The sequence below is a fragment of the Lolium rigidum genome, chromosome 6, assembly GCF_022539505.1.
Source record: "Lolium rigidum isolate FL_2022 chromosome 6, APGP_CSIRO_Lrig_0.1, whole genome shotgun sequence".
Taxonomy (NCBI): domain Eukaryota; kingdom Viridiplantae; phylum Streptophyta; class Magnoliopsida; order Poales; family Poaceae; genus Lolium; species Lolium rigidum.
In genome coordinates this window covers 303,549,365-303,575,620 of record NC_061513.1, presented here as the reverse complement: position 1 = coordinate 303,575,620, position 26,256 = coordinate 303,549,365, and the positions used below count along the sequence as shown (strand labels likewise).

Here is a 26,256-nt window from a genome sequence, read left to right as displayed (position 1 = left end):
ATATGATTTCAAAACTTGAAAAGCTCTAGCACATGATTTAATCCCTGCTTCCCTCTGCGAAGGGCCTTTCTTTTACTTTATGTTGAGTCAGTTTACCTACTTCCTTCCATCTTAGAAGCAAACACTTGTGTTAACTGTGCATTGATTCTTACATACTTGCTTATTGCACTTATTATTCTACTTTGTGTTGACAATTATCCATGAGATATGCATGTTGAAAGTTGAAAGCAACTGCTGAAACTTATATCTTCATTTGTGTTGCTTTGATGCCTTTACTTTGAATTTATTGCTTTATGAGTTAACTCTTATGCAAGACTTTTGATGCTTGTCTTGAAAGTACTATTCATGAAAAGTTTTGCTATATGTTATCTATTTGTTAGCAACTATATATCATTGCCTTGAGTCACTGCATTCATCTCATATGCTCTCACAATAGTATGATCAAGGTTATGTAAGTAGCATGTCACTACAGAAATTATTCTTTTTATCGTTTACCTACTCGAGGGCGAGTAGGAACTAAGCTTGGGGATGCTGATACGTCTCCAACGTATCTATAATTTCTGATGCTCCATGCTTGTTTTATGACAATACCTACATGTTTTGCTCACACTTTATAATGTTTTTATGCGTTTTCCGGAACTAACCTATTAACAATATGCCGAAGTGCCAGTTCCTGTTTTCTGCTGTTTTTGGTTCCAGAAAGGCTGTTCGGGCAATATTTTTGGAATTCGACGAAACAAAGACCAAACATCATAATTCACCGTGACGGACCAGGACACCGAAGGGGAGTCAGAGGGGAGGCCTGGGGCCCCCACACCACAGGGCCGCGCGGGTAGGCCCCTGGCCGCGCCGGCCTATGGGGAGGGTGCCCTGGTGCCCCTCCTGCGCCGCCTCTTCGCCCATATAAGCCCTTTCGACCTAAAAACGCGATACGAATTGACGAAACTCCAGGGGCGCCACCGCCATCGCGAAACTCCAATTCGGGGGACAAAATCTCTGTTCCGGCACCCTGACGGGACGGGGAAGTGCCCCCGGAAGCCATCTCCATCGACGCCACCGCCTCCATCATGCTCCGTGAGTAGTTCCCCCATGGACTACGGGTTCTAGCAGTAGCTAGTTGGTACTCTCTATCCCATGTACTTCAATACAATGATCTCATGAGCTGCCTTACATGATTGAGATTCATCTGATGTAATCGGTGTTGTGTTTGTTGGGATCCGATGGATGATACATTATGATTAGTCTATCTATAAAGTTTGTGAAGTTATTGTTGCTGCAATCTTGTTATGCTTAATGCTTGTTACTAGGACCCGAGTGGCATGATCTTAGATTTAAGCTTTTGCTTAGATTGTATCTACAAGTTGTTTGCACATATTGCTGTCCGGAACCCGAGGCCCCAAAGTGACAGAAATTGGGACAACCGGAGGGGAAGGCTGTGATATGAGGATCACATGTTTTCACCAAGTGTTAATGCTTTGCTCCGGTGCTCTATTAAAAGAAGTACCTTAATAGCCAGTAGATTCCCTTGAGGCCCGGCTGCCACCGGCTGGTAGGACAAAAGATGTCATGCAAGTTTCTCATTGCGAGCACGTATGACTATATATGGAAGACATGCCTACATGATTAATAATCTTGATGTTCTGTCTTAATGCTTTCAATCCTATCAATTGCCCAACTGTAATTTGTTCACCCAACACTTGTCACTTGTTATTGGAGAGTTACCACTAGTGTAGATCGCTGGGAACCCCGGTCCATCTCTCATCATCATATACTCGTTCTATATGTCATTGGAAGTAGTATCAACTATTTTCCGGTGCCATTGCCTCTGTGTTATTGCTACTGCTGCTGTGTTACTGTTACTATTACTCTCATATTACTGCTGCTTTCACATCACCCCCTGTTACTAGTGCTTTTCCAGGTGCAGCTGAATTGACAACTCAGTTGTTAAGGCTTATAAGTATTCTTTACCTCCCCTTGTGTCGAATCAATAAATTTGGGTTTTACTTCCCTCGAAGACTGTTGCGATCCCCTATACTTGTGGGTTATCAACCCGCAAAGGACCGGGAGTTCTAGGACGCAACTGGGAACTTACCGAGCTCACCGATGAGACCGGAGGAGCGACGCCGGCGATCCCCTCTCTCTTGACGAACATGTAGATCTCCGCTAAGCTCGGATGGAGGGCTACTTGCGGGACGCCCGCTTTCATCTGCATCTGCCACGCTTGCTGGTTGGCGGCCGCGGAAGTCTTGTCCTTCAGGTTCTTGCGCAGGCCGCGACGCTTCGCCGCCTCGACGATTTTCTCCTCCTTGGAGAGCACCTTCTTTGCCGCCTTCGGCTTTGCCTCCCGGGCGCCGCCGGTGGCGGCCCGCTTTGCTTCCGCCGGAGATGCAGCCTCCATTGTGGCTATTGATGGGTTCGTTGCATGGAAAACAAAAAAATTTACTACCGCAAGAACGAATAAAACCAAGATCCAATCTATGGAAAAATACCAAGATCTAATCTACTAGATTGAAGCAACGAGAAAGGTTGGATCCACATACCCTTGTAGATCGCTAAGCGGAAACGAGATCGGATCTCGTGGGTGATGTAGTCGTACACTTGCCGATCTCAAGATCGCGATGACGATCCCTCCGGCGCTGCAATCGGGCAGCACCTCCGTACTCGGTCACACGTACAGCTCGATGAAGACACCTCCTCCTTGTTCCAGCAAGCGGGGGGATGTGGTAGATGGGATCTAGTCCAGCAGCACGACGGCGTGGTGGTGGTGAAGAGTTTGCGCGGACAGGACTTCGCCTTTGCAAAAAGTTGGAGCAAACGGAGCAAACAACCGCGAAACAAAAATCTGATAATTTACGCCGCGGCCGGTCCTCACTATTTATAGACGCGTGAGGCGGTTGCCAGTTAACTTGCACATCACGATCAAATCGATCGGCCAAGGCAAACACGTTTTACCTTTCTTTCTTGCCGTACGCGCAAATCCTGCTAGGCAAAACACACGTACCGTTTCCAACTTTCCCCTCTCGTGAACAGTACCTGTGAGAGGCGAAAGAAAGGGCGCCGAGATCCCTTGCTCCGCCGACGGCCGGATCGCCGGTCGTCTCCCTCTCCGGCTGTCCTTGTGGCGGCGGGAGGGTGGAGGGGCCGTCGATCTGTGCCCGAGGCTTGTAGTTAGTAGGGTAAGGCTCCCCATCGGCGCTGGCAGGGTGGTGGTGGCGGCGGCGATGTGGAATAAGGTTGCCGGAGCTTCTTCCCCATCACGGCGAGGCCTTGTCTGGCGGATCCGTGAAGCTTCCGGCTTTTGGTGCCCTCAGATCCGTCGATCTGGTGGGAGGTGGTGCTCTGGGCGTGGTCATCGGCGCGAAGACGGCGACCTCCCTGTGGAGCTTTTGTTCCCTGTTCCTCTCTTCGTCACGGTCGGCTGCGCTCTGGCCTTCTTGCGGAGGATCTGGGGGAGGTGCGTCCTGGCTCCGGTAGTCCTCGCCGGTTGCTGTGGGCGTCTGCTCAGGAGCGAGCCCGGATCTGTCGGAGGTTCACCGTTGAAGACTTTGAAGACGGCGGCTTCTCCTTCGACGCGTAGGGCTCTTGAAGCCCCTTTCTGGAAGGACTTCCGGCTGCTTGCCGATGCAAAGCTCCCCGGAGCGAAGATGGCAGCGGCGTGTCTTCCATGCGAGTCGACGGCGGCGGCGGCCGGCTCTCCCAAGGATTATGTTGTTTTTTTTGTTTCTCAGGGTGTTTGTAACCGGTGATTTCTCTTAATAAATCTGGGATTTTGGATTAAAAAAAAAACACACGTACGTATACGAGGCCAGCCAAAAGCAATGACCAGGTTGGTCTTGGCCTTGCTCTCGTGCGTGCGGCCGATCGGCCCAGCTGGCCGGTCCATGCTTCCTTTTTTTTTTTCTTTTACTTTGTTTGATAGATAGTCTGTTAGATGAGCTATTTAAATGGCCCATTAGTAAAACTTCTCATAGACTACTTTTAGTCTCATATTTATTTCTACTAAATAAATATATATCAATATTTACTAATTCAATTAATTAATAAATTATTAATCATCTCCCGGAACAATTCCGTAACTGTCCAAAACTATTTCTTTAATCTCGAAATTACCTCTAGCAACATCGCAACCTTAAGTGCGTCACCCTACGGTTCGAGAATGTGCAGACATGACCGAGACGCCTCTCCGATCAATAATCATCAGCGGGACCTGGAGATCCGTAATGACTCCTACATATTCAACGATGAACAATGTGATCGAATGAACCATTAACATACGATACCGGTTCCCTTTGTCGCGTGATACTTTACTTATCCGAGGTTTGATCATCGGTATCTCCATACCTAGTTCAACCTCGTTACCGACAAATACTCTTTACTCGTACCGTGGTATGTCATCTCTTGTGATCTTAATCACATGGTTGCAAGCTAATCAGACGATGTGCCACTGAGAGGGCCCAGAGTGTATCCATCCGTCATCAGGATGGACAAATCCCACTATTGATCCATATGCCTCAACTCACACTTTCCGAATACTTAATCACATCTTTATAACCACTCATTTACGCAATGGCGTTTGATGTAATCAAAGTATGCATCCGATGTAAGTGATTTACATGATCTCATGGTCGAAGGACTTAGGTAACTATGCATTGAAAGCTTATAGCAAATTGAACTTAATGACTTGATCTTATGCTACGCTTATTTGGGTGTGTGTCCATTATATCATTCAACTAATGACATAACCTTGTTATTAATAACATCCAATGTTCATGATCACGAAACCATGATCATCTATTAATCAACAAGCTAGTTATACAAGAGGCTTACTAGGGACTCCTTGTTGTTTACATAACACATATGTATCAATGTTTCGGTTAATACAATTATAGCATGGTATGCAAACATTTATCATAAACACAAAGATATTATAATAACCACTTTATTATTGCCTCTTGGGCATATCTCCAACAGTCTCCTATTTGCACTAGAGTCAATAATCTAGATTACATTGTAAGGTACCTAACACCCATGGCATTCTGATGTTGGTCATGCTTTGCCCTAGGGAGAGTTTTAGTCAACGGATCTGCCACATTCAGATCTGTGTGCACTTTGCAAATCTCTACTTCACCATCTTCGATGTACTCACGAATCGAATGAAAACGCAGCTTGATATGCTTCAGCTTCTTGTGTGACCTTGGTTCCTTTGCATTGGCGATGGCACCCGTGTTGTCACAATAAATGACTAACGGGTCCAATGCACTGGGAACCACACCAAGCTCAATAATGAACCTCTTCATCCATACCGCTTCCGACGAAGCCTCTGAAGCCGCTATATATTCAGATTCTGTTGAAGATTTCGCCACCGTGCACTGCTTGGAACTGCTCCAACCTACTGCCGCACCATTCAATATAAACACGTACCCAGACTAAGACTTAGAGTCATCAGGATCGGTGTTCCAACTTGCATCGGTGTAACTGGTTACAACGAGCTCTTGGTCACCGCCATAACAAAGAAACATATCCTTAGTCCTTTTCAAGTACTTCAGGATATTCTTGACCGCTGTCCAGTGTTCCATTCCTGGATCACTTTGATATCTGCTGGTCAAACTAACAGCATGTGCGATATCCGGTCTAGTACACAACATGGCATACATGAGAGAGCCTACTGCCGAAGCATAGACGATCTTGCTCATCCTCTCTCTTTCATCTGCTGTAGCTGGACCTTGAGTCTTACTCAAGACCTTACCTGGCAACATAGGCAAGAACCCTTTCTTGTTTTCATCCATTCTAAACTTCTTTAGAATCTTGTCCAGGTATGTACTTTGTGAAAGGCCTATTAGGCGTCTTGATCTATCTCTATAAATCTTGATGCCTAAAATGTATGCTGCTTCACCAAGGTCTTTCATTAAAAAACACTTATTCAAATAACCTTTAACACTGCTTAATAGTTTTATATCATTCCCAATCAATAATATGTCATCTACATATAATATCAGGAACGCTACAGAGCTCCCACTCACTTTCTTGTAAATACAAGCCTCACCATGAGTCCGTATAAAACCGAAGTCTTTGATCACTCTATCAAAGCGTAGGTTCCAACTCCGGGATGCTTGCTTCAGTCCATAAATGGAACGCTGAAGTTTCATACCTTGTCAGCATTTTCAGGATCGACAAAACCTTTGGGTTGTACCATATACAACTCTTCCTCAATATCACCATTAAGGAACGCCGTTTTGACATCCATCTGCTAAATTTCATAATCGAAAAATGCAGCTATTGCTAACAAAATCTTCACATACTTTAGCTTCGCTACAGGTGAGAAAGTCTCATCGTAGTCAACTCCTTGAATTTGTCGGAAACCCTTTGCGACAAGTCGAGCTTTATAGACAAGTAATATTACCATCAGCATCTCGTTTTTCTCTTGAAGATCCATTTATTCTCGACAGCCTTGCGGCTATCAAGTAAGTCTACCAAAGTCCATACTTTGTTATCATACATGGATCCCATTTCGGATTTCATGGCTTCTTGCCATTTGTTGGAATCTGGGCTCATTATTGCTTCTTCATACGTCGCAGGGTCCTCATCATTGTTGTCCACAATCATGACATTCAGACAGGGATCATACCAATAAGGAGTGGTACGTTCCCTCATCGATCTGCGAGGTTCAGTAGCTTCCTCGTTCGAAGTTTCATGATCATCATCATTCGCTTCCTCTCCTATCGGTGCAGGCTGTGCAGGAACTTCTTCCGAGCACTCGCGCTACTCCGATCTATGAGAGAAGGTTCATTAACCTCGTCGAGTTCTACTTTCCTTCCGAGTCACTTCTTTAGTGAGAAACTCCTTCTCAAGAAAGGATCCGTTCTTGGCAACAAAGATTTTGCCTTCGGATCTGTGATAGAAAGTGTACCCAATTGTTTCTTTAGGGTATCCTATGAAGACGCATTTCTCCGCTTTGGGTTCTAGCTTGTCAGGCTGTAACTTCTTTACATAAGCTTCGCAACCCCAAACTTTAAGGAATGGCAGCTTAGGTTTCTTTCCAAACCATAGTTCATACGGTGTCGTTTTAACGGATTTAGATGGTGCCCTATTTAAAGTGAATGCGGCTGTCTCTAATGCATAACCCCGAAACGATAACGGCAAATCGGTAAGAGACATCATAGACCGAACCATATCTAAGAGAGTTCGATTACGACATTCGGACACACCATTACGCTGTGGTGTTCCCGGCGGTGTCAACTGTGAAAGTATTCCGCATTTCTTTAAATGCATGCCAAACTCATAACCCAGATATTCGCCTCCACGATCAAACGCAGAAACTTAATCTTCTTGTTACGTTGATTTTCTACTTCACTTTGGAATTCCTTAAACTTCTCGAAAGTCTCGGACTTATGTTTCATAAAGTAAATATACCCATATCTACTCGGATCATCCGTGAAGGTTAGAACATAACGATAACCACCGCGCGATGCTACACTCATTGGTCCGCACACATCGGTATGTATGATTTCCAATAAGTCTGTAGCTCGCTCCATTGTACCAGAAAATGGAGTCTTAGTTATTTTTCCCATTAGACATGCTTCGCATCTATCAAGTGACTCAAAGTCAAGTGACTCAAGAAGTCCATCGGAATGGAGTTTCTTCATCCACTTCACTCCAATATGACCAAGACGACAGTGCCACATATAAGTAGAATTATCATTCAATTTAATTCGCTTAGCATCAATGTTATGAACATGTGTATCACTACTATCGAGATTTAACAAGAATAAACCATTCATCTCAGGTGCATGGCCATAAAAGACATTATTCATATAAATAGAACAACCATTATTCTCTGACTTAAAATAATAACCGTCTTGCATTAAACAAGATCCAGATATAATGTTCATGCTCAACGCAGGTACCAAATAGCAATTATTGAGGTTTAAAACTAATCCCGAAGGTAGATGTAGAGGGAGCGTGCCGACGGCGATCACATCGATCTTGGATCCATTTCCAACGCGCATCGTCACCTCGTCCCTCGCCAGGCTTTGTCTATTCCGCAGTTCCTGTTTCGAGTTACAAATGTGAGCAACCGAACCAGTATCAAATACCCAGGCACTACTACGAGAACCAGTAAGATAGACATCTATAACATGTATATCAAATATACCTTTCTTTTTCTTGATAAGGCCGCTCTTCAGATCAGCCAAGTATTTGGAGCAATTACGCTTCCAGTGCCCGTTCTCCTTGCAGTAATAGCACACAGTATCAGGCTTAGGGCCAGCCTTAGGCTTCTCAGGAGGCGCGACAGCTTTCTTGCCGCCATTCTTGAAGTTGCCCTTGTTGTTAGGCTTGCCCTGCTTCTTGAAACTGGTGGTCTTGTTGACCATCAACACTTGGTTCTCTTTCTTTATCTCAACCTCAGCAGATTTCAGCATGGAGAAGAGTTCATGCAACTCCTTGTTCATGTTCTGCATGTTGTAGTTCATCACGAAATTCTTGTAACTAGGTGGCAGTGATTGGAGGACACGATTTATCCCCAGCTTGTTAGGAATCACTATCCCCAAGTCACCGAGTTTCTTCGCATGCCCGGACATAGCGAGCATGTGCTCACTAACGGAGCTGCCCTCTTCCATCATGCAACTGAAGAAGTGTTTCGATGCTTCATAGTATTCCACGGCCGCATGAGTTTTAAAAATAGCTTTCAGCTCATTGACCAGCTCATACGGATCGTGGTGCTCAAAACGTTTTTGAAGATCGGCTTCCAGACTGCACGAGATGGCACACCGAACTTGAGAGTACCGAATTTTCCGAGTCTGGTAAACATTCTTTACTTCATCGGATTCAGTTTCTGCAGGTGGGGCACCTAGCGGTGCATCGAGCACATATTGCAGGTTTCCACCAGCGAGGAAAATCCTCACATGACGGAACCAGTCAGTGAAGTTGCTACCGTTGCTCTTAAGCTTTTCTTTCTCTAGGAACTGGTTAAAACTGATGGAGGGGGACGCCATGATCTACAACATATTTGCAAAGAGTTTAGACTAAGTTTATGATAAAATGAGTTCAATTTTAATTCTTAAATTAACTAGGTGAACTCCCACTCAAAACAACATCCCTCGCATTGTCTTAGTGATTACACGAACCAAATCCACTACACCAAGTCCGATCTTCACGAGAAAAGATGTAGCTTCAAAGGCGAACACTCAAAGTGTTCATCATATCATTCATATGACTCATGCTCTACCTTTCGGTATCCCGTGTTCCGAGACCATGTCTGTACATGCTAGGCTCGTCAAGGCAACCTTAGTATCCGCGTGTGCAAAACCGGCTTGCACCCGTTGTATGCACATGTAGAATCTATCACACCCGATCATCATGTGATGCTTCGAAACGACAAGTCTTAGCAACGGTGCATACTAAGGATGAACACTTTATTATCTTGATATTTTAGTGAGAGGGATCATCTTATAATGCTACCGTCGCGATCTAAACAAAATAAGATGCATAAAGGATTAACATCACATGCAATTCATAATGTGTGATATGATATGGCCTTTCTTCCTGTGCTTTTGATCACCATCTCCAAAGCACGGACATGATCTCCATCATCAACAGCATGGCGTCAAGGTCAGTGGCGCCGCTTCATGGTTGTCCATCACTTATAGCTACTATAACAACTACTTGAAATAAAGTTATTACATGATGAATAGACACGCAGGTCTTTTAACAAAAATTAAAGACAACCATTAGGCTCCTGCCGGTTGCCATAATACAATAATGAACATCTCATACATCAAATATAATCATCATCACATGGCCATATCACATCACCAAACCCTGCAAAAACAAGTTAGACGTCTCTAATTTGGTTTGCATATTTTACGTGGTTTAGGGTTTTCGAGTAAGATCCAATCTACCTACGAACATGAACCACAACGGTGATACTAGTGTTGTCAATAGAAAGAGCAAATTAGATCTTCACTATGGTGGGAGAGACAGACACCCGCAAAGTCACTTATGCAATACAAGTTGCATGTCAAGCGTGGAGCAAGTCTCATGAGACGCGGTCATGTAAAGTTAGCCCGGGCCGCTTCATCCCACCATCCCGGAAGATGCAAAGTGCACTAACCAAAAACAACAAAAACATCAACGCCCACAAAATCATTGTGTTCTACTCGTGCAACAGATCTATGCATAGACAAGGCTCTGATACCACTGATGGGTTCGTTGCATGGAAAACAAAAAAATTTCCTACCGCAAGAACGAATAAAACCAAGATCTAATCTATGAAAATACCAAGATCTAATCTGCTAGATTGAAGCAACGAGAAAGGTTGGATCCACATACCCTTGTAGATCGCTAAGCGAAAACGAGATCGGATCTCGTGGGTGATGTAGTCGTACACTTGCCGATCTCAAGATCGCGATGACGATCCCTCCGGCACTGCAATCGGGCAGCACTTCCGTACTCGGTCACACGTACAGCTCGATGAAGACACCTCCTCCTTGTTCCAGCAAGCGGGGGATGTGGTAGATGAGATCTAGTCCAGCAGCACGACGGCGTGGTGGTGGTGGAGAGTTTGCGCGGACAGGGCTTCACCTATTCACGTTGGGTGAAGAAACTAGGCAAGAAGTTGGAGCAAACGGAGCAAACAATCGTGGAACAAAAATCTGATATTTTGCGCCGGCGTCCGGTCCTCACTATTTATAGACGCGTGAGGCGGTTGCCAGTTAACTTGCACGTCACGATCAAATCGATCGGCCAAGGCAAACACGTTTTACCTCTCTTTCTTGCCGTACGCGCAAATCCTGCTAGGCAAAACATACGTACGTATACGAGGCCAGCCAAAAGCAATGACCAGGTTGGTCTTGGCCTTGCTCTCGTGCGTGCGGCTGATCGGCCCAGCTGGCCGGTCCATGCTTCCTTTTTTTTTTTCTTTTGCTTTGTTTGATAGATAGTATGTTAAATGGTCCATTAGCAAAATTTCTCATAGAATACTTTTAGTCTCATATTTATTTCTACTAAATAAATATATATCAATATTTACTAATTCAATTAATTAATAAATTATTAATCATTTTCCCAGAACAATTCCGTAACTGTCCAAACTATTTCTTTAATCCCGAAATTACCTCTAGCAACATCGCAACCTTAAGTGTGTCACCCTACGGTTCGAGAATGTGCAGACATGACCGAGACGCCTCTCCGATCAATAATCATCAGCGGGACCTGGAGATCCGTAATGACTCCTACATATTCAACGATGAACAATGTGATCGAATGAACCATTAACATACGATACCGGTTCCCTTTGTCGCGCGATACTTTACTTGTCCGAGGTTTGATCATCGGTATCTCCATACCTAGTTCAACCTCGTTACCGACAAATACTCTTTACTCGTACCGTGGTATGTCATCTCTTGTGATCTTAATCACATGCTTGCAAGCTAATCAGACGATGTGCCACCGAGAGGGCCCAGAGTGTATCCATCCGTCATCAGGATGGACAAATCCCACTATTGATCCATATGCCTCAACTCACACTTTCCGAATACTTAATCTCATCTTTATAACCACTTATTTACGCAATGGTGTTTGATGTAATCAAAGTATGCATCCGATGTAAGTGATTTACATGATCTCATGGTCGAAGGACTTAGGTAACTATGCATTGAAAGCTTATAGCAAATTGAACTTAATGACTTGATCTTATGCTACGCTTATTTGGGTGTGTGTCCATTATATCATTCAACTAATGACATAACCTTGTTATTAATAACATCCAATATTCATGATCACGAAACCATGATCATCTATTAATCAACAAGCTAGTTATACAAGAGGCTTACTAGGGACTCCTTGTTGTTTACATAACACACATGTATCAATGTTTCGGTTAATACAATTATAGCATGGTATGCAAACATTTATCATAAACACAAAGATATTATAATAACCACTTTATTATTGCCTCTTGGGCATATCTCCAACAGCTATGGTCGTGGCTACGGGGGAGTGTGGGGCGGCGGGTGCGAGGGTTTGCTCGACATCCATGGTAGTGGCTGCGGCGGCAAGGACGTTTATCGCTTCTGGACTGCTCGCGTCGGTCTAGTTTGATATTTCGCGCGGGGAATGGCCACTGGCGGGAATAATATCGGCCTCCCTGCCACTGACGCGCGGGTCCTATTGAATATATTAGCAATTTTCCCCATGATTTAATCAAATAAAACATTAGATAAAACATGTCTAAAAAGTTTGAGATTAAACTAGTCATGCAAATCACCATAGAGTAAAGGAGAAACATGTCTAAACTGATTGAGAAGAGCAATATGTTTGCCGACAATGAACCCGAACTTGTTGCTAGGAGAAGAAAGAGGATAATGATCTCTCGAAAAGGAAGGCAAGAACACATACGGTCCGGAAGAGGAACCGGCGTTGCCGTTGTCGCCGTTGAGAGCCATGTCGCCGAAGAGGTTGCCGATGTCGGGGAAGAAGTCGTCGTTGGGGAAGTAGTCGTCGGCCTCCGTGTCGATGTTGAAGCCGGCGGTCGCGGTAGAACGCTCCCCAAAACCTTATCGCCTCTCTCCCGTACAGGATCACAAGAGACGGGGTTCCGGAGGCTCGCTGTCCCGTCCGGCGGTGCACGCCGATAGACGGGATGGAGAAGTCTTGAGCGGCGGTGCAAAGCTCTGGAACCGAGTGGTAGGCGCATATGGTGATGTGTCTCGTCGTGTATCTCTGGAGAGGAGCGACCTCTTTTATAGGCACAGAGAGAGGAGCTGAACAGGCAACGCGAGGAGATGAAACGAAGGGCCAGAGAGGTGAAACGAACAGGCAGCAGCCGAAGCTGAACAGCCTTCGTATTCAAAACCCACTAAAAGAAACGTTCCTTCGTATTCAAAACCCACTAAAAGAAACGTTTCAGATTCTTGCGTCTGTTCATATACCCATTCGTGAGTGGCAAAAATAAAGAGAGAGAGGCTCTCGGCTCGAGGCATTCCCGCAACCCGCAGCGCAGCGCGACGTGTCGTGACGAGGCGAGCGAGCGACAGCGTCGTCGGAGGAGGAGCGCGCGTGTGGTCAGCTCATATTTCCTCCTATTATTTCTCTCATACAAATGGTATGAAGAGCTCTCCTTATAAGCTGCTCCAACTCTTCTTCAACTAGCAATGTGGGACTAAACTTTTGTTCCACCCCCTGCCATGCATGAATGGGGAAAGTGGGCCTCTAGGATTTATTAGGAATTTATGGAATATTTATTGTGTTGATCCAATATGGGCCAAAATTCCAACAGGTCCTACGTCTTTTTCGGCGGACACTCGGCGCGACCACGGAGCGTCCGTGGAGACGCAAACCTGGCGCATATTTGGGCCAGGTTTGTGTCTCCGCGGACGGCCGGTCACTCTGCGTCGCCCCGCTGGAGCAGGGCCCAGACGCATTTCCGCCGCTGGAGATGCCCTAAGGATAGCGTTCACCCATATGTCCCCCTACACTATTCTTCATATAGTTTATGGGCAATGCTGATATATTCCGTTGCCTATAAGGAGCTTGAACTGCTCGGAGTTTTCCCCCTTTCCCACCAATGCCGCCACCTAGGTGACTTGCCCTTGCTCTTGAAGTCGGATGGCCATGAAAGGTCACCCATGGCACAGGCTGGTCGTTGATGGGAGATGGCAGTGGCCGGTGGGAGATTACAACAGGGATGGGCACCACACACTCAGACGTACGACTTTTATATTGCCGTGGTCGGAAGCCGAGAAGGCACCGCAGAAAATCAAAGAGGGTGGCGGTTGCAAGTCTGCCCATATTAGGGACAAATAATATGAATCGGATTGAGTAAAATAAATTACCAAGAACATAGCGGGTGGTAAAATTTTAGTTACAATAATTAATTACATATGTAACGGGAGTTCGGCCGGTGGTATAAACAGTTTTGTGAATTTTACAAAAAAGCGTTGCTGCTAATGTCTAGCAGAAAACTACATAGCGTTTTACAAAAAGCCTTGCTGCTAATGGATAGCAGAGTGCGCACTTCACGGGATACAACTTTTTTTCGTGCGACCGACCGTGCGGATCTGCAACTTTTTTTCGTGTAATCGACCATGCGATCGACCGTATGCATCAAAGCACATAGCTCCTGTGCACCGAGGCAACGCGTACCGCGACTACGTCGATACATCAGGCTGCTTACTGCTTGAGAGGCAGTCTCACCGAACGTTTTTTTTTCTCGGCTGACGGTCTTCTCCGTGAAGGCACATCACTACCGTACGCCCGGACCTAATTAAGCTGGTCGGATCGAACTTAAACTAGCGATGTGGGACAAAAGAAAAGAAAAAGCTACAGAGTGTCTCGCGGAGCTGCATTGTGGTGCTCCTTAGGCCCGTGTGGATACCACTAATGGGCCGGCCCACCTCATCTGCCTCGCCAGCCCAATTCCGATCAGTACACCTGGTGATGCCCACCATCACCGACGCCACGTGGCAGCGTGGCGCTCGATGTCATGGTTCAAGGCTACGCTGTACAATATACGAAATACTAACAGGCACTGCCCAGCCCATAATTTTATTCCCAATTTACTCTTCTTCATTCGTAGTTCAGAAAGAGGCACGTGTAAGATGGTACCACATAGGCAGCAAAATAAATGGACTACAAACAGCGGGCAATGATGCGTCCAGACTAAATACGATACTACAAAGATTAGGAGCTAGCTCAGCGACGCTACTCCGCCTGCTGCTTATTTTGATCTTCCTCGGAGGGTGGCAGGAGCTGCTGGTACCTTGGTCTGTTTTTCTTTAGGAGAAGGTACGTCAGCCAGTACCAGAACAACAGGATCCTGCCCTGCGCCGCGATCGTGTCGGCGATGCAAATTCCTCCCAGAGAAAATCTCTCCAGCGCCTGCCACAGAGAAGCATGTATCAAAATAGTGGGCATTTGCATACAGAAGTAACCATAATAACCCTATACTGTGTATAACATGTCAACATTAGTAATTTGTTCAACTGAATACATTGTAATTCAAATTTTCAAAAGTGATTCAGTATTTCAGTACTACTTCCTGAAACTTGACCAAGTTTTATATTTTGTGGTACTAAAACTGCCTTTCGCATGAACGTTGTTGATACCTGTTCACCAGTCTGAATGTCGTAAGAGTGCTGCTGCTCAAACTGCAGACCCTTGAACTCATTAATGCTAAGTCCTTGAAAGGCCCTGAAAATCAATGTAAAAGTACATATCCAGATGTTATATATCGCACTCTATGCTAGGAGCCAACTGCAGTATCACAAGAAGGTGCATTACCATCTGATCAGAGATGCTTTGGGGATCCAGCGAAAGATGACAGGGGTATTATCGGCGTTAACATAATATCCTCCGAAGACAATGAATACCGTCATAAGGGACGGTCCAAGAGCCATCGCAGCTTCAGTTGTAGGAGCGATTGCTCCAACAGTAAGACCCATGGCTGATGCGGCAAATGATTCAACAGTCACAATGCCACAGAACTTGGCAAATCTGTATACATAGGAAAAATTATGCATAAACAGACCAGTATCAAATTTTACATATTGGCATGTACAATGGTGGCACGTGACATACTTCAAACTTTCTAAAGAGGGTAATACTGACCTAGAAATTGTAGGATGAAGTTTAGCCATTGGATAGAGGATGGATCCGAATATCAATGGAAATGCTGCTCCAATAGGAATCTCGGCTAATAACTTAGATGAGAGATATGGTCCTAGTGCGTAGGAACCTTTAGCTCGTTCTCTGTCAACTATAGCTCGTTCTTTCGGGAAAACCCCCACTGTTTTCGTCAGTGCAGCCATTGCTGTGTTTATGGCAGCCACCTAACTCAGAAAATACAAAAGGAGAGAGAACAAAGTTAGAAAATACTTGGGAGATAGAATGGAAACAATCATAAGGAAAATAAAAAATCAGAAGGAATCAATTATCTTCCAATAGATCCAGAACAAGAAATGTGTGATTTAAGCCAAGTCATCACAAGATGGAAATACGGCGGAGTGGTATCGAATATTTTCCTACTGTGTGTACTGGAGTTGCACGCATGTGTGGGACATGTGTCCGCCTTCTACTATCAAAATGACAAAAGTTCAATGGGTCATCAAGACCCAAGATATTCTACCTGAAGAAGTCCCATCCTGTCTTGTATAGAGGTTTGAGTTTTTCCCATTCGCCAGAACACTGACCCAAATATAATTGCTGAAGCAACAGACATTCTTGCTCTCACCTTGTTTGTTGGTCCATCACGAAAAGCCTGAAATACTTCTCAGAATCAACCAATGATAGTCTTAATCTTCAGGTAGCACCATTTAGATTTTAGGCAGCTAAAAAAGCTCAAGCTAAGATTTGAACATTTATAAATAATCAATCTAGTTGGGTCTTCTTTTTGAGCGTCAAGACCTTTCTTTCATATCCTTGCATGTTTAATGCAGTAGTGGTCTTGCATCTACTGGAGTCACAGAGTTGGTAAAAGCTCAATCATTCCACCAGTTTACTTAATTAAAGTAAATATTCCAAAGATATATCTCCTGAATTTGGTACAGTATAGATCTGATTTATTATAGGTTAAAAGCATATATTAGTCTAATTGTCTAAATAGCTTCTGAAATATAGTCTCATAAGTCAAAGTACCAAGGAAATTTTGCACCACAGAAAATGTAAACTTCGTTATCAACCTATTCAAGGCAGAACTAGGAAAATCATGTTTAAAGGGTAAAGCATATTTAGTGAAAAACCTGCATCCAAGCTCTCTTAAACAGCAAACGAAATTCTCTCCACCAACCACGTCTTTGCTTTCTAGTGGACTTCTGAGTGAGTTTGGTAGAAAATTCAGATGCCTCTGAATTTGCTACTGGACTGTTAAATTCAGTAATCAGAACCTTATTAGCAAATTCATCAACTAGATTCTCGATTCTTTTCTGTGATGACTGTACACTTTCAGCTGAGCTATAATCAGTGGAAATTAGATCAGCCAAGAACTCAGCAGGGTTCTCATGATCTGGGCATTTGTACCTGATGGAGTAATCAATCCAAATTATTAATCAATAATAGTTCAGGCACAGAATAAGCAGAACGATGATAAGAACTTAAGCAGTTAAAATAGGCCTGAAGAATGCCTCACAGTGTAAACAGCTAAACAAACATGAGTCATTGTATCAACATTCTATCCTAACAATGATGCATACAGTCAAATGATCAAAGTAGTTAAGCTTCAAGCAAGTGCGATAAATCAACTGTACACCTACAAGCAGAAAGTGTAGAGGACTATTATATGCCTAGACCTGGAGTACCCTGCTCTATACCAACTTGTGAAAGCATAAAGGACTATCTTGAATGCCATGCTCTGCGCCAACTTGTGCAAGAATTTATTCAGTACCATGTGACTACATGATACTATTAGTCATATACTCATATGTTACCATGTTAAATTCGAGATGAATAATACTAAAATGTTGACACGTCGCCATATCCATGCTTGCAACAGAGTGACTGTGGCATCTTACGGTGTCAAATATGGAGTGAGATGTTCTAACAAAATCCAGTCAATGGGTGAGTGTAGCTTAGCCTGCTAATTGTATTATAAATAAAAATATGTGCAGTACACACATTCAAAATATGCAGAGATCATGGAAAATATCATATTTCAGAAAACAATAAAGGACTGAAAGAAATGTAAGTGGTGGCAGAATAACAACCCCAGTGATGCAAAGTATGTTAGAGGTTCTTCTTTTGCAGGCCCCATATATACAACTTCTCCTTCTGAAAGTAGTACAATGTCATCAAATTTGCTATAGACTGAACCTCTCGGCTGGTGTATAGAGCATATCACAGTGTGCCCATCTTCTGCAAGCTGTCTAAGAGTCTCCATCACTTTCTCTGCCTGGAATGCATCAAGGCCTAAAAGAAAGTCAAAACATAGACAATGTTCATGTGTTATCACTTCAAATTCTACAGCAGACATACCAAATGTTTAAAGTATCTTTGTGACTAATATTCAGAATAGGATCTCAGGAAAAATGCCACTCCTCATGAAAAATTAACACTTCAACAGGGATTTTTCAATTAGGCCACTAAAATTGGAAAGTTGCAACAACAGCCTATCTATTTTCCTTTTGTGAGATGTGGGTTATACTTAGGTGGACTCTCTCGACTGAGGCAATACTTGGTTGGTCATACCACAATCCACTTAACCTTCTATTTGACTCAAATGGGTTAATGTTACTAGTTTTTATTTATTGGTTGTGTATTAGTACCTACTTACATACATTTGGTAGATAGAAGAAGTGACCCAATCATTTTCTGCCATGCAGGTAAATCTAACTATAAATTATACAGAAGTAAAATAGAATGGTAATTCAAACCAGGGAATGAAAATAGATGGCCAATCAGGTATAAAACAACACCTGTTGTTGGTTCATCCGCAAAGATAACTGAAGGACTTGCAATCAGTTCACATGCAAGCGCGAGGCGCTTCTTTTCACCCCCACTAATTCCACGTACTTTTGCATCACCCACGATAGAATCAGCAGAGTTGACCTTTCATTGAAAAGAAACAACACAGGATGATAATACTGTGATTGGCATATATCGATCATTCAGCAATCTTGTAAGTTCCCATGATAAAAAAACAAATAAATTAAACCGCCTTCCTTTTGATCACTTACCAACCCAAGGCGGAACAAGAGATCATTCACATACTTCTCCTTCCTCTCGGGCGACATCGTGTCAGGAAGCTGGAGCTCAGCAGCAAGCGAGAGCGTTTCCCGCACTGTCAGCTGTGAAAAGAAAATGTCTTCTTGCCTGACATATGCAATCCTACAGAACAAAACACACACAAATGAATTGTGTTTCAGAAACATTTGTCAAAAACAAGACCCCAGCGGGAACTGTCGTAGCTTACTTATAACCGCCTTGCGACATAGGCTGGCCGTTGACGTAGAGGTACCCCGAGAGGTGCAACGAAGGCGATGCCGCGAGCTGCCCCGCTAGCACATTGAGAAGCGTTGTCTTGCCGGACCCTGATGGCCCCATGAGTGCCAGCAGCCTCCCCGGTTTCGCCTCCCCGGACAGATTCGACAGCAGAAACCTCGCCTGCGACAATTTACACAGCACATCATGACCAATATGATGTGTGCATACTCTGAATGATTCAGAGTTTCGGACAAAGCTTAGTCCACGCAACATTATGCAATTTGTTCTTCAGTTAACAGTATAGTCTCACTGTTGAGTGCCACACTGTCACTGCCCATGCCCACTGCCACATCACGGGGTGAACCAGTCAACGGCCACCAGAAGGGCCACTCAGACGAGACGAACTGCCCCCTCTACTAACATTCGCCCCGAGCCCAATGTACAAGGCAATTCAGACAAATGCGCGCGCGAAGGCATTCAGGCTCGCGAGAATTAAGAGAGTGACTGACCATGTCCCCGCGCTTGTTCTTGAGGGCGCAGGTGACGCGGGCCCACCGGATGGTCACGGGCCTCACGCCGCCGCCTCCCTCGCCGGCCTCCGCGTCGGCGTCGTCATCTTCCGCCTCCTCCGCCGGCGGGAGGAGCGCGGGGCCGGGCCCCGCGACGGCGCGCACGAACAGCGCCGCGGCCAGCGCCGCCAGGAGCTGGCCCAGCCCCTTGATCTCCATCCTCCAGCCGAAACGCCGATCGCTCCGGAACCTTCTGGACGGTTCTAGAAGGAGGCGGGGTTTAGCCTTAAGCCTTCCTCCAGCTCGCGCGAGCTGTGTGGTGGTGGTTAGTTTGTTGCGGCATGGCGAGAGCGAGATGGGGAGAGAGCGTTGCCGGTCAAGTGGGCTAATGGGCCGGTTCGCCAGTGGGCCTTGTAACGTGCGTTGTGTCCTCGTGGGCCTCGCGCCAGCTGGTTTTCTGACGTGGACGGCAGATCAGATCAGCATGGCCACGTGGATGGTGACTGGTGAATGCACGTCGTGACAGCGGTGCACTCGTGTCCGTTCTGGATTGCGCGAGTAGCCCCTGCCCACGCAAACGAACAAGACGTGATTCTGTGACGTCGATTTGGAGGATGGAATCGGGGGAGATATACGTTCATTGCACTTGTCTTTTGCTGCTACAGGATGATTTCCCCTTATCCCGAAAATAAGTGTGCTCTTTTGTTTTGACTCTTAGACTAACACTCCTGTACCGTGTGCTTGGGTTTAGGGGCGAAGCTTTCAATTGGCAAGATAGAACGGATGCCCTACCTTTTTTTTTTCTGCACATATAAAGCGGGGTCAAACGACCCCAGAGGAGCTTTTTCATATATCCAAACGTGGCAGGTACAAATTGCAGTAAGATCCTCTAGCATCTCTTGCACTAACAAACCTAATATTTGAAGTGAGGACCTCACACTTACACATAGCACCCTACAAACATTGCAGAAAACGCGATCAAGTCCGGTGCCTCTGCCACCAATCGCCGGTGAGCTCCAGGCGTCTCCGCCGAGCTCCAAGAGCAGGATGCTCGCAAGCTCCGCTCCGACGAAGAGATCCAGCTGCTGGCTACCAGAAGAGGGCCGGAGACGAACCACTTGGCCTTCTACAGGCGGCGAGCTCCAGCAGATGAACACGCAGGCCCCCGAGACGGAGGTTGAAGAAGGGTCTCCCAACAGACCAAGGATCAAGGCGACGAACATGTTCGCCGTGTGTTGCGCGCAGAGAAGATCGAAGATCAGCAGCTCCAGGTAGTCCCTCCAGCGGAGAGGCCCTGGATCGGCTCGGCCGACCACGGGTGACTCTCAACGATACTGTAGCGGACTAGGAGAGGAGAAGGGGGAAAGTAAGCGGCGCGGGCGTAAAAATATCATATGCACGTGGTTTTTTCTGAATAATTTGAACGGTTTGTGTTGAAGATAGACACAAAATGTGCTTGTTATGCTTAAAATTGATTTCGAATAGATTAGGTCTAGCATAGTTGAAAACCAACTATTTTCTCTTTGCCGTATCTAATTCTCAATCTAAAGGATATACGATGGAGAATGACTATGCATCCCCCCTCCCCCTCTCATAGCGCTACAGTAGGTTGGGCTTCTCCACCAGCAGATCGGGCCGATCCGAGGCCTCCTCCAGCCAGAGTTGGTCGAGGAGACGCGCCGGAGTAGATAGGTGTAGGTTTAGGTGTAGATCTAACTTAGTTTCGAGTGTTTTCCATGTGGAGTATGGTGTGATGCTGTCGGGAGTCTGGCGGCGGTGGAGTTGGAGCTGCTCCCCGCGGCTGGTGGTTGCGTTGCTGCTGCTCGCGGCGCTTCGATGGTCAGAGCCGGAGGTGAAGGGCGGCGAAGCTTCTACACCTCCCCCTATAAAGCTTGCTTGCTGCTCTCTCGATCCGGGTGGTGAGGCCTGGATTCCTCCTCTTTTAGAACACCGTGGTGGTGGCGATGAAGAGGAGTGTCTCGGTCAAGCTGCTGTTGGCGGATCCACGAAGCGACGCCCTGTGCATCTTCGAGCGCAACGCACGGCGGCTGAGATCGCCGTGATCTTCAGCCAAAAAAGGTGGCCCGTCTACAACCTCCAACCTCCATGGCACTTCTCCGGTACTAGTTTGGATTGTGTCATGATCTCAACTAACAAACTCTGTCCGTACAACTCTAGGACTTCTATATACCATTAAAGCTTCATTACTAATATGTTTCTTTTAGGTTCTACTGATATTCAATATGTTTCTATTTCTACTCGTGTATAATGTTTCTCGGCTATTTTTGCTATTTGCATCATTATACTTTGTAGAGTTCGCCTTTTCTCTATTTTTCCTATTCTTTGCCACTTAAAACCGCAACGAATTTGGTAGTAAAAGGACAAAAATCCAAAAGCAGTGGGGATTAATCCCCTACTATCATGGTCGAACAAGAAAATAATTCAGGAAGGTTGGCAGGAGCTGTTTCAGCTAATCTGAATGTTAGGCAGCTGCTCGCAGCAAGTGATAGGGACCTTGCAATGGAAAAGAAAGGAAGAAAGAGATGGCCGAAGAAGAATTGAAGGCGTCTCAGTTACACACTTACACTAACCAAGCAAAGTAAGCCTTGTGTAAAATAATCACGCGCGCGTCTACACCAACACCTTTGTCTCAGTGACTGACGCCGCGGCCCCGCAAGGATACTCCACTCGAATCCCGTAGTAGAGCGCTGCACGTCCCACCCACCTACCCGTCGGATTCTTTACCGCGCGGTCGCGGCAACGTGCCGGGAAGCGTGGCCCCACGCGTCAGCCGCACGCACGCGAAGTGGGAGCGAAGCAAGCGCCGTTCGTTTGCCCCATCCGACAACTCCCCGCGCCCTCTGCGCGGCCGGGCCCACCCGCCCGCGCCCACTCGCCACGCCACCCCATCCTCCCATACCCAGCCGCGAACCCCCACTGACAGCCGGGCCGAGCAGAGCGGGACCCAAACGTCAGCGGGGTTGGGACAGCTGCCACGGTGTCCCCCTCGTTGGCGCTGGTACAAAGCGACGGACAGGCGCCTCACGCTCTCTCCCTTCTTCCTCCGTGAGCCGAGCCGAGACGAGACACCGAAACGTACACGACGAGATCGAGCTGCTCTGCCCCGATGCGATCTCGCCTCCAAACCCTACCTATCCCGCGCGCCGCCGCCCTCGCCGGCGTCCTAGCGCGCGCCGGCGTTGACTCGCCCTGCTCCTCTGCGTAGCTAGCTTCTGCTGCTGGCGCGTAGCGCCCGTCTCCAGCTCGGCGCGGCTGCTCACTCGACCCTGCTCCAGCGGGCTCGCGCCCGCGAGCTCGCGCGGGCGGGCGGCGATGGGGGCCGCGGACAAGTGGCTGCTCCCGCTAGTCACCGTCGCCTTCATCTCCCTCACGCTCTTCCTCTCAGCCCTCTCGGGCTACTCCGCCTCCTCCGCGCTCTTCGCGCGGCTGCCGCCGCCCTCCTACGTGCGGCGCGGGGCCGCCGCGCCGCCGTCCTTCGCGTACCTCCTCGCGGGCGGCCGCGGGGACGGGCGCCGGCTCCTGCGGCTCCTCCTCGCCGTCTACCACCCGCGGAACCAGTACCTGCTGCACCTCTCCGCGGACGCGCCCGACCCCGAGCGGGCCGAGCTCGCCGCCGCCGTGGCCCGCGCGCTGCCCGCGGCCACCGCGTTCGGGAACGTCGACGTCGTCGGGCGCCCCGCCGCGGGCACCCCCATGGGGTCGTCCGGGCTCGCGGCGACCCTTCGTGCCGCGGCCGCGCTGCTCCGGTTGGACGCCGAGTGGGACTGGTTCGTCACGCTCCACGCCGCTGATTACCCGCTCGTCACCCAGGACGGTGAGATTCACTCACAACCGATTACCCCCTCTTCCTAGCGCAATCCGTTCCGGGTTTCCTGCACTGTCTCGTCCGGATCTAGCGCAGATCGCATGCCGTATTCGGCCCTCCCTGGAACTGTTTCTTTCTTCAATTGTCCACGGGTATTTCGGGCACTTCACTCGAGCTGTTGCTGTAGCCCCCGTCTGATGCTGCCTTGTCTTAACTGCTGTTTAATGTCTGCTGTCACATTGTGCAATTAGACGCATAGTTATACCTGGACCACGCCTTGTGTTGCTACTGTTAAGCTTAGTTGACTTATTATGATACTAACAGAGTTGTTGTTGTTGCTTACAATGTTTTTAGGAGCTGCCCTTGACAGAAATATAGTAGCACAATATACTATAGTTGTGGGGTATCTTGTTTTCTTCAATTGCTCTGTTCTGTCCCCCTGTTGTCAAGCTGAAACCCACTGAATTTCCCACCGAATCACCTGTTTCGGTTCTTCTATGCTTAACGAAACTCCTCAATCTCGTCACCCATGACCTATGCAGCTCTGTAGCTTTGTTCCGACATGTAGCAAACGTCCATTTTGATGAAGCATATGAAATAATGTTAACTGACAACATCTAGCTTGCGCTATCAGTTTTGCTTCCTGGGTGATGCTCTGTCACATGCACAAATGCAGATGATTGTCTTGTACTAAGATAGGGAGGTTTCTGAAGAAGCTTGGGTTGATTGAGTACCCATTTCGTACCTAAGCCCCGAAGAAAACCTGACACGGTTTACATCTCTATGCACTTTAGCTTGTCAAATAAGGAAACAGAATTACAAAAAAAATGGAGGAAAACATATTACCATTCAGTTGAGAAATGAGTCTTGTGTGTTTCCTTACCTGGAAATCCATGAGTTCTGCATGACGAAACCTTAAATTTTAAGCAAACATAACTGGTGGACCAGACAAAAGAGACAACCACTTAATTAGATCTTCTCGTGCTCTGAAACCCTGTCATAAATTGTTGCAGAAATGCAAGATAGTCACTAGACACAGAATTGATCTCATATGCTTGTTCCTCAGCCTATCCATAATACGTTGTACTTTTTCTTGTAGTATTAGTTTACTAGCTTCTTTTATTCTACAAGCCTGGTATTTATGACCTCTTCACCCTGTTACTTTTGCCTAATACAGTAAGTAAAATGGTTCCAGGAAACAGTATTTACCATCAATCTGGAGTTATTTAAGTTTGAAATATACTCTTTACCTTCGTATGTGTTAATATTTCTCAGCTGTTGAAGCTATATGGTGATTAATGAAGCTTGAGATTCTTGACTTTGCTTGTATTTATGGTATTTCATTTTGTCCTTTTCTGCAGACCTGATTCATGTCTTCTCCTCTGTGCCAAGGCACCTCAACTTCATTGATCACACTAGTGACATTGGATGGAAAGAGTATGTACTATCTGAACTTATTAAGAATTTAGCTGCATTGGTATTAGTTTCACCAATATAGTGTTGCAGGGGTCAGAGAGTGCAACCAGTCATAGTAGATGCCGGGATATACCTGGCTGGAAGGAATCAGTTCTTCCAAGCCACACAGAAACGGGACACTCCTGATGGTTTCAAATTCTTCACAGGTATTTTGTTTTTCCTTCCACTTCCTTGTCCTTTCTCTACTGTCAACTTGTTTCCCGCCTTATATGCATTCCATTTCTGCTAGGTTCACCTTGGGTCATTCTAAACCGGCGCTTTATAGAGTACTGCATTTTTGGATGGGAGAATCTCCCTCGAACTCTTCTCATGTACTTCACAAACGTGATGCTGCCTCTGGAAGGGTACTTCCACTCAGTCGCATGCAACTCAGACTTCCGCAATTCGACGGTGAACAATGACTTGCGGTACATGGTGTGGGATGATCCACCTCAGATGGAACCGCGTTTCCTAGACAGTACACATTATGATGAGATAGTGAACAGCGGGGTGCCCTTTGCTCGGAAGTTTCAGGAGAAAGAGCATCTGTTGGACAAGATTGACGAGAAAATACTGCAGCGCTGGCGTCAGAGGCCTGTTCCTGGTGCGTGGTGCACAGGCAGAAATAGGTGGTTCTCCGATCCGTGCTCCCAGTGGAGCAATGTGAACATCGTAAGGCCAGGCCCCCAAGCTGAGAAGTTCCGCAGATACATGGATCGGATCTTAGAAGAATCAAAGTCAAGCAACAGCTCATGCGCTCAATAGCATCACTGAACCGCGAGGCTGCACGTTCCCGCAGCTGAGCTCTTCTCATTTTTCACAGAATGGCTGCTCCCCGTTCCCCCCTTCCAAACTCGAGCATATCTGCCCCTGCCAACGAAGCATTTTCGCTGCTGGGGCTACGGGCACAGGGCCAAGGTGAAGAGGACGGGCCTATTCTTTCCAGAATTTTGTTGGTGACTGTCATGTGGCCTCAAGGGATCACTGGCTGCATCATTTGCATTGTTGGAAGCCAGGGAGCTTTGGGTGGGGGGATACCTGAGCTAGTAGGCAGTGTAATTAGTAGCGATCAGTTGGATGACCTGTGCGAATGTTTATAGAACCTGGTGGAATTTTCTTGGTGCCTCGATACAGAATTGAGTGAGAACAGAAAGGGGAAATTGAAGGGTGGGGAATTTTTGTTAGCCTTGTGGATTGGATTGTTGCTGTTGTGGTTAATACAACGCTTACAGATTCTTTTACTGCTCATGAACTGTGTATCGCCCACATGTGCCATTTGGTTTTTCTTTTCTAGTCTAGTATTTGTAGGGTTGCAAACAAAATCCAGGATTAGTAACTAGCATTGTAGTAGCTGATCATCTATTAGGCTTCTCCTGGCTCTGTAAGACCTGTTTGGAATTAGAGGGGAAGCGAGGTTCCTTTTCCTTCGGAGAATCTGGCGCAGTAATAAGTGGAAGTGATCACAGTGCTGCAGTGCAATGTGGATTGTAGCAAGTGACAGGGCAAGGCGGGCACCTACCTGTTTGCCGGAGTGAAGCGGTAGCTGCGCCGGCC

General features: G+C 46.5%; 2 protein-coding genes across 2 annotated transcripts; one reads left to right on the top strand and one right to left on the bottom strand.

Moving 5' to 3' along the window:
• Positions 1 to 14,700: 14,700 nt before the first annotated feature.
• LOC124666588 (ABC transporter G family member 7) lies at positions 14,701 to 19,672 on the bottom strand. Its single transcript, XM_047203930.1, has 11 exons — positions 19,422 to 19,672; positions 18,902 to 19,092; positions 18,666 to 18,816; positions 18,405 to 18,537; positions 17,697 to 17,898; positions 16,737 to 17,013; positions 16,124 to 16,255; positions 15,607 to 15,827; positions 15,280 to 15,492; positions 15,105 to 15,189; positions 14,701 to 14,877 (listed from the first exon to the last, which is right to left on the bottom strand). Exons 1-11 carry the CDS (start codon positions 19,638 to 19,640, stop codon positions 14,701 to 14,703), a joined length of 2,001 nt encoding a protein of 666 aa, XP_047059886.1. The 5' UTR covers positions 19,641 to 19,672.
• Positions 19,673 to 22,754: 3,082 nt separating this feature from the next.
• On the top strand, positions 22,755 to 25,943 carry LOC124661651 (beta-glucuronosyltransferase GlcAT14A-like). The gene is made up of 4 exons (XM_047199524.1): positions 22,755 to 23,256; positions 24,609 to 24,684; positions 24,754 to 24,869; positions 24,953 to 25,943. Exons 1-4 carry the CDS (start codon positions 22,755 to 22,757, stop codon positions 25,465 to 25,467), a joined length of 1,209 nt encoding a protein of 402 aa, XP_047055480.1. The 3' UTR covers positions 25,468 to 25,943.
• The last annotated feature ends 313 nt before the right edge of the window (positions 25,944 to 26,256 follow it).